Source organism: Plutella xylostella, chromosome 18, assembly GCF_932276165.1.
Source record: "Plutella xylostella chromosome 18, ilPluXylo3.1, whole genome shotgun sequence".
Classification (NCBI taxonomy): Eukaryota; Metazoa; Arthropoda; class Insecta; order Lepidoptera; family Plutellidae; genus Plutella; species Plutella xylostella.
The window spans coordinates 4,635,753-4,657,125 of record NC_063998.1 but is presented as its reverse complement, the minus strand read 5'-3'; the positions used below and the strand labels follow the sequence as shown (position 1 = coordinate 4,657,125).

At 37.3% G+C, this 21,373-nt stretch overlaps 3 protein-coding genes across 4 annotated transcripts in view; 1 reads left to right on the top strand and 2 right to left on the bottom strand.

Moving 5' to 3' along the window:
* LOC105391004 (semaphorin-2A) overlaps nucleotides 1–21,373 on the bottom strand; it is a 319,874-nt gene that overhangs the window by 249,453 nt on the left and 49,048 nt on the right. The window lies entirely within an intron of this gene.
* Nucleotides 695–4,997, top strand: LOC105380061 (ecdysone oxidase). The gene is made up of 4 exons (XM_011549550.3): nucleotides 695–852; nucleotides 1,840–1,967; nucleotides 2,877–3,034; nucleotides 3,284–4,997. Exons 1-4 carry the CDS (start codon nucleotides 762–764, stop codon nucleotides 4,620–4,622), a joined length of 1,716 nt encoding a protein of 571 aa, XP_011547852.3. The 5' UTR covers nucleotides 695–761; the 3' UTR covers nucleotides 4,623–4,997.
* On the bottom strand, nucleotides 17,336–18,979 carry LOC105380062 (oxidoreductase UcpA). Its single transcript, XM_011549551.3, has one exon. The coding sequence runs from the start codon at nucleotides 18,936–18,938 to the stop codon at nucleotides 18,174–18,176; it is 765 nt and encodes a 254-aa protein (XP_011547853.3). The 5' UTR covers nucleotides 18,939–18,979; the 3' UTR covers nucleotides 17,336–18,173.

The window sequence follows — 21,373 nt, the reverse complement described above, 5'->3', positions numbered from 1 at the left end:
ATTCGTAAGATAATATAATAATTACATTGAAGTTGCTAATCAGAAAGTACTGAGTAAAGTTTGTTTAACTCTTGATTAGTTGCAGTAAATACATACATGATGTATGTGGGCATAAACAGTGACGCATTTTTACTATTTAATTTAGAGCTGTAATATTTATTTATAAAGTGCTTAGATTATTAGGGTTCTGTAGGACCTGTGAAATAAAAAACGGAAATCTGTATAGGTAAGATCATTGTGTTGTACGTCACAAGACACTTTTTATCTCGGAAAAGTGTGAATAATTGAACATAATGTGAATACCTTTGGTTTCTTATATTAATTACAACGTTTTGAAAAAATATTACTACATACTTTAAAGCTTTGGTTTAAATTTAATTTTTAATGATGAAAATTATTATACATATCTTTACTCGTACCTACACATTAGTCTATGACATAAGTATTTGCTGCATTATAATATTTCTTTCAATATATTTTGCTGAGGTTCACCACCACTTGACTATTGCAGGAATAAAAATATATAATTTGCTAACAATTTGATAAAATGTATTTTTGAAAAACGAAACCCTCGTTTTCTTTTCAGCAAGCAATGTGAACATATTTTTTTACAAAAGGGTGTGATAAACTGAGTAAACAAATAGCATAATCTAGGGTTAAAGATATTTATACACAGTGAGAACTAAAAGCAAATCTTAGTCTTTCTTGCTTTATCCGTGTTTAGCACAGGTGTTTAGTTATACTAGTTAGTGGTTCGAAACATGTTATTCTTTGGAATATTTTTTCAGTTTTTATTTGGATTCATTTCAATGCAAGAGGATTCGGAATGGCCTCCTAATGCTCAAGTCAATGGTGAGTTTAATTACAAAATATAAAATTACTATTTTTTACGAGCGAGATTAACATTCCCTTGAGAATTCCGGGGCCAAAAGGTTATACGCATTTTGTCACCTGTAGCTATTAACTGTATTACGTATGTACGGGTGTTTTATGTACAAGTGTTTTTTACTGTAAGAAACTATAACATGCTAGGAAAACCCACCGTAATACGCCTTTCTGCCCGCGGCCGCTACATCGAGCGATGACCTTACACTCGTGATGACTTTGGTTTGTGATGAGGAAGGGAAGTGACAGTTAAGATGGGCGCTCATTGGAAATGGCCAATGGCTATAGTTTATGTTGAGGGACCACGCACAGTAAACAACCTCACTATATTACATAATAATTATGACTACACAGACCTCAAATCGATATTAGTAGTAGTACGATTTCGGTTTTTTAACCTTATGGCTTAATTCCACACAATTCTCTCAGTGCATGATGTGTGCACAACATGCAGAACTAATAATTTATAAGTCTCTATTGCGGCCGTCTCGCAGGGACACGCCTAACATAGCCCTTTCCATAGCACGCTGAGCAACTCTGAGCTTGTGGATAAGCCCTTTGGTGAAGCACCACGTCTCATGTTAGGCGTGTCCCTGCGAGATAGGATTCGTAATGAAGAAATCCGCAGGAGAACTAAAGTTACCGACATAGCCAAAAGGATTAGCACGCTGAAGTGGCAATGGGCTGGCCACGTAGCCCGCAGAGCCGACGACCGCTGGAGTAGAAAGGTTCTGGAGTGGAGACCCCGTGTCGGCAAACGGCGTGTCGGTCGCCCCCCAACCCGTTGGTCTGATGATCTGCGGAAGGTAGCGGGAAGCCGCTGGATGCAGATGGCGGGTGACCGTTTGGGGTGGCGATCGTTAGGAGAGGCCTATGTCCAACAGTGGACTACGGAAGGCTGAGAGAGAGATTGCGGCCGTAATTAATAATAATATTTTATGTAATACTTTGCAGATGGCGAAACATTCGACTACATTATTGTGGGCGCGGGATCTGCCGGATCAGTACTAGCCAGTAGACTAACAGAGTTAAAACATTTACGCGTTTTAACTATTGAAGCAGGAGGCAATCCAAACGATAAAGTAAGAACATGCTTGGTGTTCGTTTTTAAACCCCAACGAGAGAGGGGTGTTATAGGAGCGGTGGTAGCTCAGTCGGGTAAGCGCCCGCTTCTCACGCCAGAGATGCGGATTCGAATCCCGGCGCTGACATGTACCAATGAGTTCTTTTAACTTAAGTACAATGTATACCATCGCTCTTACGGTGAAGGAAAACATCGTGAGGAAACCTGCATATCTAGATCTAGCACATCTAGATATGTGAAGTATGTGAACCCACCAACCCGCAGTGGACCAGCGTGGTGGGAAATGGTCCAAGCTTAGAAAAGCAGTTTAGACCTTGGGATTTGCACAAAAGTTCCACTCGAGAGAGCCAGGTGCAGGTACTTACACCCCCACAGAGAATAGAATAGAATAGGGGTGTTATAAGTTGAACGTATGTGTGTATCTGTCTGCGGTAGCCTAGCTTCTAAACGGCTAAATCGATTTTCGATTTGTTTTATGGGTCATACGATCATAAGTAGGCAGTGTTACCCCGAAAGTTCTTAGGTATTATGACAAATAAAGACGGCCGAATGGCGTAGTGGTTAATGACCCTGACTGCTATGCCGAAGGTCCCGGGTTCGATTCCCAGCTGGGGTAGATATTTGTTTAGATACAGTTATTTGTATTCGGGTCTTGGGTGTTGATATTTATATTTAGTATGTATCTATCTATGTATTTGTGTAGATATATGAGCTATCCGACACCCATAACACAGGTTCTGCCCAGCTTGGGGTCGGATGACCGTGTGTGAGATATCCCCACATATTATTATGTATTTATTTGTATTTTACCAAAATCGGCTAATCCTGTCAAAACTTATACAACTTGTAGTGCCAATGTTGCTTATACCGGCCACATATGTTGCTACAAATTAATTTAAACTTACAGGGTTTTGTCAGTGTACTAGATAGTGAGTACGTGTTCAGCTACCAATCGCAATATTCAGCGAGTACAGGCCAAGCTCAGAAGATCCCCGGAGTGGTGCCGTTGCTGAGAGGAAAGATGCTCGGCGGTAGTTCAAGTTGTAATGGGATGTGGTACTGCAGGTAAATTCTGATCTTAGTCATTATCTTAGAAATTTCTAAGCTTGGAATCTTTAAGTACCTATAGATTCTACAGGTTGTTAAGAAGAGGTATAGATTATTTCAGTGCTATCTTTTTATTCTTTCGAGTCATTTATACCTCGGTACTACCGCAGGATATCTCATTAAATTCTTAATCACAATAAGTAATATCCACAATAGAAAACAATTAATAATCTATTTGATAAATAAAAAATAACATTTATTTTTCAGGGGAAATCCTGAAGATTATAACTTCTGGGTGGAATCGGGCTTCAACGGATGGGACTGGAATACAGTTTTTCCGTACTTTTTAAGAAGTGAAAATTTTACCGGTGATCTCGTCATGAGGGATCCTGTTTACTCAAGTTATCATAACACGACAGGACCTCTCAAAGTCACCCAACCAATTGAAGGTGATTCTAATTACAAAAGGGCCATGGATATTATGCAAACAGCATTAGATGAAATTGGAATAAGACCAATTTTAGATTACAATGGTCCTTCTCAATTTGGGGCTTCACCGTTATCTTTAACTTTTTCTGATGAACGTGTAAGATCAAGTACAGCAAGAGCGTTTTTGCGTCCAAATAAAGATAGAGAAAATATGTTTATTTTGAAATATGCCTATGCGACTAAAATATTGATTGATGAAAACCAAACAGCCTACGGAGTAGAAGTCTATGTCCAAAATAAAACCGTATCATTCTATGCAAACAAAGAAATATTGGTGTGTGCTGGTGCTCTAAATACTCCGAAGCTACTTATGGCATCTGGGATTGGCCCAAGGGAAAATATGAACAATTTGAACATTAGTGTAATATCTGAACTACCCGTTGGTAGTAATTTACAAGATCACTTTTTACTGCCGATTTTATTAACAGGAGTGAAAGACCATGAATATACTGACAAAGCAAATAGCGTTTATCCAACTTTAAATGGATTTTATTCTGTTGAAAATTTTAGAAGACCAGAATTTCAAGTCTCTACCAACTTTTATTCAAAATCGTCTGAGCAAATTGGTGGGCATTTTAGCTTTGTTTTAAATTACAATGACAATCTAGTTAAAGATATTGAAGACAACAATATTAATCAAGAAATAATTGTGGTTCAAATTCAATTGTTACATCCAAAGTCAAGTGGAAAAGTAATCGTGAAAGGTGTGGACTATGATATTGATCCTGAATTCTACATGGATTATTTCTCAGACAAAGAAGACTTGGAGTTAACTTTAAAAGGTATTAAAGAAGTACTCAAAGTACGAGAAACTACATATTTTCGCAACGCTAATTCTTCTGTTGTTGAATTAGATTTACCTGCATGTAAAGATTATACATTTCTTAGCGACGAATATTGGAAATGTTATGCTCTTGCGATGTCCGCGTCGGGATTCCATCCAGCAAGAACATGTGCTATGGGGAAGGTTGTAGATACAAACTTTAAAGTGTATGGAGTTAATAGCTTAAGAGTTATAGATGCGAGTGTTTTTTATGACATGCCCAGTGGAAATTTAAACGCTGTTGTCATTATGATGGCTGAAAGAGCAGCTGATTTAATAAAAAACGGATTGTAGTATTTTCGTTTGATATTCGATCATGGATGTAACTGCTGTATTTGGACCTCGTGATCTTGAGAATGCTATTAGATTATTAACTATGTAAATAGGATAGATTATTTAGTCGATAAGGTAAATAAGGTGATTGATTGACGCTGACTGATTTACCAACGTACAGCTTACATGTCCATGCAGCATGCAGGCACATAATATGCCTATTATAATATCTACATGACTATAATGTTTATGACCTTTGATTTTATTATGAAATATTTTTTGTAAAGAATGAAAACTTTAGGCCAAATTTTGTTTTATTATTGTTATAATTAAAAGTCATTATAGTGTAACTATGATAGGTGATGATTTTTGCATAATAAATTATTTTCAACTCAATGTTTCTGTTTCATGATGGTCTATTTTCTCTTTAATAAATTAAGTATGGGTGTAGTTTATTTGCTCAGGTGTAGATTATATAGATAATCGACCAGAAATTGTATTGAAAAAGAAACGTTGCAATTAATCCGTTTATTACACGCTTGCTCCCATACATAATTTACCAAGGTGTTTTTTGATATTATAATGTGTGCTGAACTACTCATATCGATAAATAAACATTCATTTTCAATAGAAATACTTAATACTTATTTATGAAAGTGCAACAAGTATTTGTTGATATTATAAAGATGTATTAAAAATGTATACAGGCTGTGGCAAAAAGGGTAAAGCCGAAAGGGGGTGACTCAGGACTCAGGAGGCTATTCTGAACAACTTTTGCCCTACGAGGTTTGGAAATTCACGAAAAAAAAATCCTTTTCCATAGAATCTTTGTTGGTCACGTGACTTTTTTCCTATGGAGAACGAATAAATTTTTTTGCGAATTTCCAAAACTCGTAGTACAAAAGTTGTTAAGAATGACTCCCTGAGTCACCCCCATTCGGCTTAGTATACCTTTTTTGTAATACCCTGTATAAAAACGACTGAGTAGCGTGATTACTACTAGTATTTACATGGACTAGATTCTCCATAACTATGAAACAGAATCTTCAAAACACACTGTTTACATGATTACATAACAATGTCGAACAGACATATTATTAACAGTGACTGTCGAAGTTTCGAGTCAGTGTTGCGATTGCATTACCGTTGTGTCATGGCGTGGGCACGTCCACCGAAGTTTGTCGGCACGTATTCGCTTTAAAGCATGTGGTTTACAGTCCGCTGAGGTCGAACGGATCATACGAATTATTATTGGTTTAAAAAATACTCTTGGAACTGGTTTTGAGAACGTTATCACGATGAGTTTTTTTATTCTGGAATTCCCTCCGGAAACCCTTTAAAAGCAGTGCGGTTATTAACGCATAGAAAAGCCAGTTATTACTGTTATTTGGTAATATCGATTAGTTAGGACCTAAGACAAATCTATTTACAGCAGTGAAAAAGTTCCACTAACAAAATTCAGAACACAATGTCTCAAAAAAATAAAAAATAAATAATTTATGTTTTTAATTGGTAGGTAATATTCTGATCAATAATGCAGACCTGCGCGACGTCATTAACCTATTCTTTTTCGTTATTAAGTAATTTGGTGCTATTGTCTCTGGATTTTTTTATATTTTTTTTTTGTCAGTCAGTTTGTAGTATCAGTTAGGACACAGACTGGGACTGCAAACGCGGCGTGCAGGCCATCTGGCTGCTCAGTCCCGGATCTCATTGCAGATAGCTCTATCAATGTTGTGCGACATTGTATCGACTTTCCCATTTGGAGAAAATGGGTACGTAGAAAAAACGTTTCACGCTTGCACAAAAAACTGGATAAAGAAATCGTTAAAGACATCAATTCTTATGAAGGTGCTGGGATGCATGAAAGGAGCCTCTTATGTAACAACTGTAAGTATGGGTATACCTGGGCAATCGACGACTTACAACGAAACTGACTGGATAATCTTTTTACCACGGTGTCAAGTTCTAGTATTTGTGCTAGAAGGAAGAGGAATGTGTAAGTTGTAGAATATTATCTGGCAGGCGCGGATCCACCCATATGAGCAAGATGGGCATGCCCATCACCTAAATTACTTGCCATATCACACCACGGGATTTCAATATAATGATTTCGTTATTTTATCGGATTATGCTAAATACAAAGTTTTTTCCACCTCGAAAGCCCTCCGGATAGTTGTTAAAGGATTCTAAAACCATAAAATTTTCGGTCATACCAAGAATCTGAGTTTTGGCTTACAGCAAAATGTACCTAAATTTACGTATACAACGAGACTCATCACGACCCATTACGTCCCCACTGCTGGGGCACGGGTCTCCTTCCAATGAAGGAAGGGTTTAGGCATAAAACGAGACTAGTTTTAGTCAAATAGTTTTTATTATAGTTATTATAAAAAAACGTGAAGATCAATATAAAATGTTTTTAAAAAAATGGGTAAGTAAGTAATTCGATTCGGTGTCGACGTTTTTTTCATTGCTCGTGATTGTGAAAATCTAATGAAATGATACGAGTTATCTGTATTAATACTCTTTATAGTGTTCTTGGGATTCAGCTGTTTTAAGTTGTAGGGGTAATTAACTATTTATAATTAGGTATAGAATCCTTCACATATTAGAATTCAAATTTTTCCGCAATTTTAAATGACCGCCCGCTCTGTTATGGATGAGGAAAAATTTGAATTATACCTACTACTATGTTAAGGATCCCAAACAACATACCTAATTATCAAAAATGCAGCGATTGCAATTGAGATTATACTCACTGCACTTGTCTTAAGTTAGTTACTAACTCCCGCTGGCTACGCTTTGCCTTAAAAATTATTCCCTTGGAATTCCCCAATAAAAAGCAGCCTGTATTTAAGTTCAGGGTGTCAGTTATCTACATTCGTTTTCTCAACGAATATAACAATGATCCATAGGGTTTCTGAGGAGGAAAAATTACATTTAGCATAACCATAATTATGATCACAACTAGCGAATGCAATCTCGATCCCGCGAGATCGAGATTCCACCGGGATCTCGACAATATCAACCGAGATTTCGATATTTTCAGACTGGGTGCGCGTGAAGGGCATACATGTTGTGTGCCACCAAAGTCTGAATCACATAATTTTTGTCAGTTTTCCCAACATGTTGAGGTGATGATTAATAAAAATCATAAGTATATTTTTTTATAATATAAAAGAAGAAAGTGACTGATTGGGTATCAACGCACAGCCCAAACGGCTCAAGCTACAGTCATGAAACTTAGCACGTACTCGTAGGTTCCTTAGATAGTGTAGGTGAGCTCAAAGAAAGGATTTTCAGAAATTCCACTCCTCCTAAAGGGGTAAAATAGGGGATAAAAGTTTGTATGAAAGACCTTCAGTTTTAAAGTTAGGATCTTAAAATTTTGGATTTAGGTTGGAGATTGAAAAATAGTGAAGGTACACGTGTCTCGGCGATTCTGATGATTCCACCCCCATAAAAATGAAAATGGAGATGAAGTTGTGGAAAAAAAATACTGACTGGGTGAACCGTTAAACCTAGAGACTTGAAATTTCCCAGAATTTTATCGCGAGCAAAGCTAGTTTTTAATAATTCCCGAATCACAACGTTTTTGGCGAAATTAAATACTGGTTGGTTATTACAATTTACAGACATTATTTAACCGTTGGGGTAGACGAGTTCTCGAGTGGAGACCACGAACAGGCAAACACAGCGTGGGACGCCCTCCTGCCCGCTGGACTGACGACCTTAGGCGGGTAGCCGGTAGTGGTTGGATAAGGAAGGCCGAGGACCGAGTGTTGTGGCACTACTTGGGAGAGGACTATGTCCAGCAGTGGATTATTATTGGCTGATGATGATGAGATATTATTTGACAAAGATAGCCACTTTTGTACCTATCTGTTCAACCTTGAATAATCTCGATTTCGAGATCGAGATCTCGACCCGGCTCTCGACGGGATCTCGAACTGTCCAATCTCGATTCAGAAAAAAGACTCGAGATTTGGAATGGTCTATATCGGTCCGAGATTGCATTCCCTTATCACAACCAACATACAAAAAAACTGCTATCACCTCAAGGGAAGGCAAAACCACATTTTTTTGACTTGCCCATCACCTATTTTGCGGTCTGGATCCGCGCCTGTTATCTGGTTTCAGCTCTTCTGAGATTACAGAAGGGATTACAGACACGAATAGTTAGATTAACATGATACGAACCTATATCGTTAATAACAGCTTAGTAAGCAAGGATTTATATTGAGGTGACAGACTGCTGTACTATTTTTAGGAGAATATTCTAATATTACGTACCTGATATTAATATTTAGTAGGTAAGTAACTGGCCTAGGAAGTATGCATGTATGTCGGTTAAAAGTCATCTTGCAAAAACCATTCAGTACCGATGCTGTTTCCAAGAATTAGTTATATTTTGTAACTGCAATAACATAGAACAAAGAAAACGTATAAGTAGAACTACACATTAAACAGAGTGGAATTTTAACATTGACATTCGCATTTATTGATTCTACCCCTTTCATTCTGCTGCTAAAACAAAATGTATGGAACAGTTGTGTGCTCTCAACTTACATTATCACTTTGTTGTCATACCAAACCGATACCGATAAACTGTGTAGGTATATCAGATAAGTAAAGGAGAAATTACAATCTTAACTATATTTTTTTCGAACGAGCTGGTTGTGTAAGAACTGTCCCTTACAGTACAAGCTCGATCTGTCCTCCACAGTACATCTGCTCGTCGCTCAATGAAGCGCATCGGTCGAGTCGTACTAGCAGTAACGACTGTATTGTTCCCTTACACATCGAATAAAAAGAACATGCCAATAGATCTTCTGTTTGGCTGCACTGTAATGAAGCTACAGGGACTACCATTTGTCTGATTTTTCTTTCTGAAGATTTGAACTGATGATAAACGTTATGGTATTTTTGCTCGGTATTACTGAGGTTTGTTTAGATACCTATCTTATATGTATTGCTTGGATAATATATTTTTTCCAGCCTTGCGATTCTGTAAAATCAGACATCTCACTTCGATCTTCATTCTCCCTTCACCTTTCACTTCACGTTCGAACAGTTATCACATTATATGTCACCTCATACATTATTTGTCAAAATCTAGAAATTCGATGTGTCTACGGAAATTACAGAATGCCAATTTGAAAACTCCAATTCAGAATCGAGTTTTGACAATTAGCTTTATAGAATCGCAATGCAGTGGTTTGATTTAAAAGAATATTTAAAAGATTTTAGCCCTCAAAATTCCTGCATATACTTATTTCTAGAATAATTAGTTAATATTCCATCAAACAAATAAACTTTCACAATTAATGATAAAAAAGTATAATTATGGATAACCGAGTTTACCTCACCATAATTCTGGCAAACAGAGTTATGATTCCCATAAATTATAACTAAGTCCGCCTTGGTGCTAAATGTAGTGTTTACTACCTAACTTAGGCATATAAGTTTTAAGTTTAAATTATACTTACAGCCTGCGGGAGACTTAGTTAAGGCTGATTGAGGTTATTACGAAACTGACGATTCATTCTCTTGTAAGTACAACCTGAAATAATGCTTTTAAATCCATATCAACTCCCGTACTATAGCTCCTCAATAAAACAGGATAAAAACAATTCACAGACGAAAGAGCAATGTGCTTTTACAGCAATAAGTGTTTACCTTTTTCCCTTATTTTATCTATTCTTTACCGCGATCCCCCGCTACACATACAATCAAAGGGACTTTTTACGACATATTTTTCAATAGAAACCTCTTCTGGGTTTTCTACTAGATATTGTGTTAAATAATTAAGTAGATAACATCATTTCTATGTAGCAATTATTTTTTTCGCTGACCCCGCTTTTAATCTTAACAAACCTATTTTTCCGCAATCCCAGGGTAAGGGTAGCTTATCACTGTCACTGCCTAATTGGCCTAATATAAACTAAAGACACAAAACAATTTCAATCTTCATGACGCGACGGCGAGAAAATCTATCATTAATCATTGGAGTTAATTGTCCTTGACATCACACTCCATTGCTCTAATTAGCTAAGAGAAAAGAAAATCATGGATAATTCGTAGCCTGCCAAGATTCTCTACTTCTGTAGGACAATGCTGATAAATTAGGGTACTATCTTGAATTTAGGCCACTTCTGCTAAAAGCACTTCTCTTATCTCAGTTAGGAAAGAAAGTATTTTTTTCGCAAATGACAAATGAGCGTGGGGAATTTGCGTACATATTTGGTCTGAAGATGCTCGGACTGATAGCATTAGACGATTCCAGTCAAGAAGTCACTCAGTATCATTTGAATGAATTTATCTAACTAGGTATTTACATGATTCAGTGATAAAATCTTACAAAAAAGTGTATTAGTTTATTGCCTACCTTCAGCTTAACTTATAATTTTAGATGAGCAGTAAAAATTATAAGTATTATTTGTTTTCCATCTTTTTTCGAATATTTTTGCTAATTGTAAAATATTTTAGTAAGAAGGTTTACAATTAATTTTTTGGACGAAAAAAGGAACTGTTGTGAACATAACGTGAATTCATTAAGGTACTTACAGTTAAATACCATCCAATGTTATAATGCCGACTCACAACAATTCCACTGTATTGAAATAAACGACTTCATCTGCAACACGCTTCCTCAAGATGCCCCGGCTCATACGGTGAAATAAAAATTAATGGTGGTCAGGAGTATTTTTTCGTGTCGACTTTGAGTACACACCATTAGTTTTGTTCTCTTTGAGAGCTTCCATTTATTAGGCAAAAAAGGGAACTGAAATGCCAAGTATATAAAAAAGAAAATATAGCATAAGCTTAAAACAAAATTTGTTGTTTTCAGCATACTTTCAAAAAGTAGAAAAGTATATTCTTTGTTCATTCATATTCAATCATTTCAACAAGTAACATCGAGCCGACCTTTGTATTTGTCTCGCTATGGACCGAATGTTCTAACTAAACCATCAGTGCCGGGTTTTTTTCTCGATTTTTCTTGATTCAAACTAATTGGATTGATGGAGCGCGCTGTCGTCTGAAGATAATGAACGAGGCTGCAAAAACGAAATTCGGAAAGAATTCCTCTTCTAGGAATAATTACTTCCTATACCTTTTACGCGGAAAACGGGACTTTCAGGCGAAAGTACCTTACATACTACGATATTGCAATCTAATTAAAGCTTATAAAGAGTTTCACTGTATTACTGCACTGCCATGATAAGATATTATTATTAAAAAGGCGTGAGTGTTAAATAAGTTAAGTACATTCGGTAACATAAGTTTAACTAAAAGTAAATACGAAATGTATCGAAGCAATTATACAAAGTGATCCCTTTAATCCAGGTCCAAATTTAATTGTAGAAGTTTGCGGGCAAATGAAACTATTCAAGGGTCAGTCTATCAACACGTGAACCCTAGTCCTAACAAATCTTCCCCAAAATAGTTTTCGAGTTGAAATTCCTCCGGAAATCCCTAAATTAGGGGATCTTAATGTACGTGACCCGAAGTGTACATTATATACATTGTACAGGATTAGTTCGGACTTCTGGACGGAGTTTTGTGGTCGCTACTAACTGGATAGTTTCAAGTGGAGTGATCTGAGAGATATGCTTCTGTGGAATGTTGGAGCTTAATGGACAGCTTGCCGTGTACTGGAGTGGTAAACTTTAAATACCTCATGTTAGGAAAGACTCGACAATTATACGTTCGACCCACCGGAGTTATAATACCTACTTAGTCGAAAAAAAATTGCTCTCCTTAGATGAGGAGAAGAATTATTAGTTATTCACGAATTTCCAAACGTCGATCAGTATCTGAATTTCAACATCCTGTATAATGAACCAATCTACTCTATTGTAAAGATTTCACCATCAGAATCTATTATACCATAACTTTAGCATGATGCACCACAAACCTGGTACGTAAGACCTAATTGCGTTAGACAACTGACCAAACACACAATGTAAACTGATGCCCTTTGAAAACGGTTTGCTTATGAAGACGAGCAATAGGACCATTCAACGTATCGAAGATAGAGGAACAAGAACAACAGTTATTTGTGCTTCAACAAACGGCCTGCTTTGATGCATTCTTACAGCTACTTGAATAGTAGCACATACGTGGTGTATTTGTAAATGGGCCAGAAAACTTACACAAAACCTAAAAACTTATAATATCTATGATATAATAGAACAACGCGGACTCGGGTGATGTTATAACATTAACTTGATTCAAAGGCGACAAAACCTATCGAAACTTTATAAAGAGTCTGTCTCACGTCTACCTCGCCCCCTGAATTTCGTACGAACGGAACCATTTATCATAATTTGCCTCTTAAGCAAAGGAGACTAGGTAACGTCGTGCTTCCGTAGCACATGATTTCCATAATAACGGAACTAAGTGCTCCACATACCAATCTACGCTTATTGAACCTTAGCGCTTAGAACTCAAAGTCACTTTTGCATAATCGGAAATAGGCGAAATTGCCTTAACTTCGACGGATTCGCACATGCAAATTCCACTATTTGTGTAATGTGTACGTTAGTTAATATCGCCGACTGTGTATTAGGGAAGATGGATATTTGTCTTGTATAAGGTAATGTCGTGGCAAAGCCCTGTTCTATGTGTGTGTTAATATTAAAAAATACAGAATAATGTAGGTAAGTTACCTTTACTAGATTTAAATGAATATAATATATTCGTTGCGTTGCAAGTTTTGCATGGTCATTTTAGTGTGCTATTCCTAGAAATAAAGTTCTTTATAGGTCTCAGCGATAATGTAGTAAACGTATTAGCTATAATGGAGAAAATTTTAATTGTAATAGGTACTTATTATATTTAATCGTTATAAATTACAAAATAATATGACTAGTAAGTACCTACTTAAATGATTTTCAATTGCACCTAGGTCAAGGTAAGTTGTTTTTACAATGATAAGTATTTAAAATCTTTCATCATTTCCATAAGAAATTAAGTCCCTTTTCAAGTGCAAGAAAAATCGAGATCTTTTAAAAGGCAAGAACGGTAGGATAGGCAAATACCCTTCTCAAATCATGACCTAATATCTAACAATTTATCACGGACCGACCTTTTGCACAGTACTACGAAGTTACAGTGCAACGTTTCAGTCTTCATAAATTTCGAATGTCTCATTTATACATAACCCTAAAATCTGCAAAAAGGCTATTTTAAACAACATGCGGACTTCATCACGCACGCGGGATTGCACGCGTACATAATATTCCACGAGCAATTAATACTCGTATGAACGCGTACAGGGCAATCCCGCATGCGTGATCAAATCCGCATGCTGTTAAAGTCGGCCTTAATAGGCATAAATACTGCTATTTGTGTTTTTAAATCTATATAATCTGTCAGAAAACGCAACGAAAGGTGGTGGTGGTATTCTGAAAGACAAAACGAAGCAATTTTACTTTAGTTATTGCGGTGTTCAACTAAGTTAGGGTGAGACCACACGAGCGTAATTTTCGAGCGAGTAACTTCCCCGCCCCCCTCGACCGCGCGCACACTTTTCTGCCGCGCACAACTCACAAAATTACGTTCGTGTGGCCTCACCCTTAAGTAAGTATTCTTTAATTTAGTGTGCAGTCAAGATAATACTGTTACTTCGTTATACTGTGCCCTTGTTCGGGTACCATCAATCTCCCTCGTTCAACAGTCCTACTAATTATTGTAAGCCAATTCATAATCATTTACTTTGATGATTGTTTCAATATAGGTACTTACTACTGTTGCCAATTAGAATTATTTCAATATTTTGGGCCCGAAACAGGGCTGTAGCTTCAGTAGTTTAGGACTAGAAGGATATGCCCAAAAGCATGATTTTCAAACTATACTTAGTTAAGTACATATTTCCCAAAATATTGAAATAATTCTAATTGGCAACAGTAGTAAGATATAAAATAAATGTAAAAAAAATGGTTTAAATACCTATACTTATATATGTATACTTGTATATTTTTAATATAAAAAAGATTAATCTGTAATTATTAATTTCTAACTGTTAGCCTTTCCCGTGGAAAATCCAGGTAATACATAATTTAACGCCATGACTCACGATTGACCGAAACACGTAATAAACGCTATTTATTCCTACGTTATACCAGGTTTATTGATAGAAAGGCCTTCAAGATATAATCGGGAATGTCGCATAGAAACCTCTCTTTGTAGCCCACTCCGCAGCTGTAACATTTAACGATTATTGACAAGAGCATCTTCTAATGCTCAAGTTTTCTCGCCAAGATCTGTTCCTAGTGTTGGGAAAAGTAGGTCATGGAATATGTAGGTAACAGGAAAAGTTAGGTACTGATTTCGCTGGCTAGAATGTGGTTGTGTGTCACCTTAGTTAATATTATGTACTAATTTCATATAAGAAGTTTTCATATATCATATGTGCAGGAGTATACAATGAACAGGGTAAATATAAATCCGTATGGTCCCTGTAGTGACCTCTGACCGTACGTTAGTATAAGTAGCCCTTGCCTGATGGGTATTAACCCTTTATACCAACATTGATTTATACTATAAGTCATTTAATAATGGGCGAGTTGATGTGAAGTGTGAAATACCTATTAAAACATTACGATCCGATTATTTTTGGTTAAAAATAGTGTTAATACCGTGTAATAGTGTGTAATAGTGTGAATAGAGCCGACGACCGCTGGAGTAGAAAGGTTCTGGAGTGGAGACCCCGTGTCGGCAAACGGCGTGTCGGTCGCCCCCCAACCCGTTGGTCTGATGATCTGCGGAAGGTAGCGGGAAGCCGCTGGATGCAGATGGCGGGTGACCGTTTGGGGTGGCGATCGTTAGGAGAGGCCTATGTCCAACAGTGGACTACGGAAGGCTGAGAGAGAGAGAGAGAGAGAGAGAGTGTTAATAGGATAAAAAATACACTGTATATAAAAGCTTTAATAATAACGTTAGGTATATTTTGAATGTTTAATAGCTTGTGAACCAATTTTGATGTAACCAATACGTACCTAATTTCAAAATTAAATTATTGACCAAATTAGATAAACACTAAGGTATAGTGATTGAGCGGTGGTGTTATGTAGGCAAAACTACTGCAAAACTAACACAAATACTCGCACTAACCACACCACAAACAAAGACACATATACATATTTCAGAGACATTATTAGTAAAAAGGCAATCTTATGAAACGAAAAAAGACAGTACAAATAAAACAACAAATGAATCAGATTTCCTTCCAGTACCACTTATCACGTTATTCGTTTGTGTACCATACATGGAACGATTGAGCGGAGTAGTACATAAGTACATGGTCGTTCAGACGGACCACAGCTCGTGATGTAATAGTGAAGAAAATATAAAGACATAGCTGTTCCCGCGAGCTTCGCTTCGCCTTAAAAAGTTTTTCCGTGAGATTTCCGGGATAAAAAGTAGCCTATGTTCTTTCTCAGGGTCTAGACTAATATGTATACTAAATTTCTTTCAAATCGGTCCAGTAGTTTTGGCGTAAAAGAGTAATAGACAGACAGACACAGTTACTTTCGCATTTATAATATTAGTTAGGAGTAGCATACATAGAGGTACTCACATTTCCAATGGTATGAAGCAGGGCATGCACTCTCACTTTTTGCACGAACTCCCAGTGGCCTGTCCGATCATATTCCCATAAAAAATCTTCCTCACATAATTTTTTATGAGGAGAAACGGAGCGAAATCACCAAAATTCCGCATTGTCTGCAAATGATATTTGTTTGAAGAAAACTGCAGATAAATTTATTTGAAGACAACACAAATTACTTATTTCAAATTTATTAACAATGGATTTAGAATGCATACAGGGTGAAATTTTGAAATGCCACCTGAAAGGGTACCAGCTTACTCTTCATAATTTAGATAGAAAACTTTACTGAAAGAATACATTACTCCATTTTTACATGTCTTATTAATAATTATTATGGTACAGTATACCTATAAAATATGTGTTAACAATACAACACTACACTTTGCTTCACTGTGGCACTTTGCAGGCGCAAATAGGAATTGAAAAATCCGAGTTCCCGCAAATCCCTCGAGGCTGGACTCTCGCACGTACCACACGCACCCCTCCCCTCCCGTCCCTTCCCTCCCCCCTTGCCTCCAGCATGTTTCACCCCCGCCTACCGTGTAATAAAAACTTTAAATAAATGGCCATTATTATAAGAGTTTTCGAACAGATTGAGCGCGTAGAACTTTGAATAGTAAGAGATGGAGCAGCGGATACTAATAGCCGGTAACCGTTGTTTAAATGATAAATAAATAATTCATTAACACTTTCAATAATTACCTACCTATCTATACTTATTGCCTGTTTTGTGCAGTTAGACCATATACCATACTACATTATATTAGTAAGAAGGCATTTAGTGAATAAAAATAATTGGTTCATTTACAAATCTACAGCGGAATTAGATCATTGTACCTCAGGTAGGCAGGCCTGTAACCGATACATACTTTTAATAACCCCCTCACTATAGCAGTTATAATGAAGCCGATACAATAGCCTTTACTTTTGTAAAAAACCCTGTCATTTTTAAATTGACTACTTATAACTCATCACTTTTGTCGTATTCATGCTGTACAGCTGCCATTAATAGGTACCTAAAAATTATGAATGTATTGACCAACTCCAAAATTGGGAAACATGGGAACTAAATATTTAAACAAACAAAACAAAATTGAATTTCAAATAGATTTAATGAGTTTCAAATAGATTTAATGAGTTTTAAATAGATTTATTTTGTTAGGTACTTACTTATCTCTTTTCTATTTACAACAAAAGCATATTTACATAAATATGTAGTTTTTTTTACTAATTTACATTAAGTTCACCAATCGGAAGTTATAAGTAGCATACAGAGTATTAAGAATGTTGTTAATGTGTTCTGAAAACTAATGTGCATTAACTTAACGGCAACTTGCCTACTTATGAATACTAACAGCCATCAAATAACTTCGCAACTAAAGTTAATTAATATTTGCAACACAGTAAACAAACGCTAAAACGCAGAACGCCATATCATAAACAAACATGCCGGCGGAAAGGTAAATGTGAAATATTACAGGAATACATGTAGTTAGATGAGAAACTTAATACGGAATTCCAGCGAAGTTATCACACGCCGTGTGTTTTTACTTCCGACCGTGTGTGTTACTCCTCATTTGCGCCGACCATACGTTCTGCTTTACGTAGCATGCCAGCGCCGGCAAAATCAAGACTAACGACCAACACAACACGGACTATATTAGCACTGAGCCGTCATTTGTCTACTGCGACCTATATTGTTAGTCCTTGTATCCGCTCTTATAACACGCGTAAGTTACTGCTGACAGAGCTGTACCTTCACAAGTATTCCATGTTATAAAAATGTTGGAAAAGGTCGAGACGACTTTTTTGATAGGTAAGGATCCAATTGTATGCGGGACGCACAAAATTTTAATAAAACCGTCTCATTGTCTGGAACCACTCAGCGCGCCCTTTTCGTTATATAGCCATATCAAGATTACGTCTACGTCCACACATTCCCGCTAATATATTCACATCAATGATTCCCCGTTATCGATGACGTGGACGCCGCCGGTGATACTGCGCGCGCGATCGCTGGCCAGATAAACAATCAGGTCAGCCACTTCCTCACTTTCCGCCATTTTACCGAGCGGGTAGTTTTTATCGCGGGCTTTATATAATTCTTCAACTTGCGCCTTTGTGAAGCCGGCGTTCTCTGCGAAGGGCGTCCTAGTTCCTCCCGGGTTCACAGAGTTGACTCTCACGCCGTGCTGGGCCATCTCTAGCGCCACGCACTTCGTGAACTGATCAAGCGCGGCTTTGGAAACGCAGTACGGAAGATAATCAGCATCCTTGATCGGTTTGAAAGCAGCAACACTGGATACATTAACGATATTGCCTTTAGTTTTGATGAGATGGGGTGCGGCTAAGCTGGTTAGTAAGTACACCGCTCTCACGTTTGTGGCCATGACTTTATCGTAGGGTCCGACGCCGTCGAGAACGCTCCCGCACACGCCGACGCCGGCGTTGTTCACCAGCACATTGATAGCTCCGAACTCTTCTATTGCTTTCGATACGATTGCTTCGACGTCTGCGTCCGTGTCTAGTTCCGCTCGCACGACTAGGGGTCTAATTCCGCGGGCCGTCTCGCACTGTGCCGCGACTTTGTTGAGATTCTCTTCATTCCGGCCGACCAGGACAAGTTTGGCCGATTGTCTCGCGAACAGGACGGCAGCTGAGGCCCCGATTCCGGAGCTCGCGCCCGTGATTACTACGACTTTGTTGTTGAAGTCCATCGCTGTGGGCGGCCGACTGTCGACTGACTCGAGCGTGCAACACACAGACACAAAAACAAGTTTGACCTTCGATTTGTTACACAACAAAGTATTTGATAAAGCCAGCTGTGCATGACGATTAGATAACTTTTTTTTTACTTCTACATATTAATTATATCTTTTTTGTTATGTTGGTTGGTTTAGACACAAAATGGACATTCCCATTTACTGATAACAGGTAAATTCTCATGGTCATTTATGTTACGAAAACCCTAGCATATTCCACTGATTGTTCAACGCACAAAATCAAAACATATCTTTATCTCCGACGAACAGTCCGCACACAATCCCGAGTATTCCCCAAAATATGGATTTATAAAACACATTAACATTTCAGCTTTCGGTTAATCCATTCATTCCGACTTGCCTCTCCTATATCGGGGGCAAACTACGTCACGATGGTCCCGGGGCCTGCTATTTACATGAATGATTATTCAAGCGTTATGGTGTGTTGTGGGGGTGAATTTTGAACCTTAAATTGAATACAAATAAGGTGGTTTGTGTGGTGGATGTAATTCGAGATGATTTCGAAGTTGATCGGCTAAGCCAGCGTAGAATGCATTGTTTGGACTCGTCTGTGCTCACACATGGAATACACAACACAGCCGAGCTGTAAACAGGAATCAAAATCCCTAATCGAGTCGATTCGATTCGAGTAAATTCTTAATGCGCAACGTTGATGTAAAGTAAAGAAAGAGGTTCTTTTTAACTCACATCCGAAATATACATATATTTTTTGATGTGGTAATTGCTTATAGTGATTGAAATTAATTTAACGTCTAAGATTTATTGAGTCCAACTATTAAAATAAAATAATTAAGTACTTACTTATATTATTATAATACCTACTTTTTCTAATACCTACTCGCCCCTTCCGTTCCGGCTGTTGACTACTAATATATGTATTAAATCTCTGAAATTGGTTTTAAATCAAATTCCGCTAAACCCGCTGATCAGTAGAAAGCCTACCTGGTTTTCGTTCATCTATTGAGGCCGTTGCACACATAATTGAAGATGGTCAGCACAAACATGGGTCTTACCGCAACGTATTAGGTTTGATTAAACCATGGGCTGCCTATTGGAATGGAATTGCAAAGCCGGTTAACCAGTGTAGCTTAAGGCTTAGTGATTTCAAAATTTCACTGCATACATTACTGGTCGGCTTATTTATACACACCTTTTGTACCTTGTCAAACTAACTAACCTTTGATAAACCGGAATCACCCCCTACAACTTCCTTTTTTTTTCCTGAATTAGCAATAAGCGTACAGTAGGCAATGAAAACCAAAATTTACAGAACATTTACGTATACTTACCTAAAATTTAAAATTTTCTCGGTTTTAATTACAGAGTACGTTAGTCCGTCATTTCATTTACCTGACCCTTATAATGTAACATCAGGGGCCGAACATCAAGCCTATCATGTGTAGGATGAAGTAATTAAAACACAGGTAGGTATCTCAGGAAAGGGATACTTCTAGGCATGTTATGTAATTTGTAAAATGGGAGATGAATTGCGTTGAAATTAAATATTTTATGCAGGATCGTGACTTTGCTAAGGCTCATTTTTATGTGGTTGCTGAACAGGTAGGTACTTTCCCCTAAACCGTTATACTTTTTCATTAGGTATCAATTTAGATAGCACTTTCTATTGTAAAGAAAATTAAATATCATATTCTTGTTGGCACCTGGACCAGTGTCACTTTTGCAGGTCATTTAAAACGTTTGTAAAGGAAGCGATACACTCTCGGATTTAAGGAGAGGCTCCACCAATTTATGTATAAATTTTATCAAACAACGATAACGACCAGTCTGATTGTCTTGATCAAAACCAAAACATGGCTAAAGGCCAAAAATATATCAATGAATCCCATACAGTTCCACAAACAGATACACACACGACAAACAGTAAACATCCCACTTCTTTTTAATTCCAAATAAATTACTCTGCAATTCCGTTGCACTGCAACCCAGTTCCGGCGAGTGCGGCCTCCCCTTATCTCATGGTGAGTATCATAAATCTTGAGCGCTCAGAATGGATCACCTATCCCAAGACGCCCCTCTGGAGTATCATCACTTATACTTTATTATTGCCGGCTTAGGTCCAACCCTTTCTAATAGCACACTTACTTTGTACGTAGTTACTTTACTGAAGTTTGCAGCTATTTTGGCAGTAACTTAGGCTTATTTTTTCTTATTTTTGAAAATTTTATCGATACTTACAGTAAGAAACGGACGGTAAGTCCTACTATATGGGAAGAAAATGGGAGATAGACTATACTTTTGTCTAATTTAAGACTGACGTAAGCATAAACATAAAAATATGACGTTTAAAGCCGAACACAAGAATCGACTTACAAAATCAATCCACATCTCATCCACATACAAAATTTTCA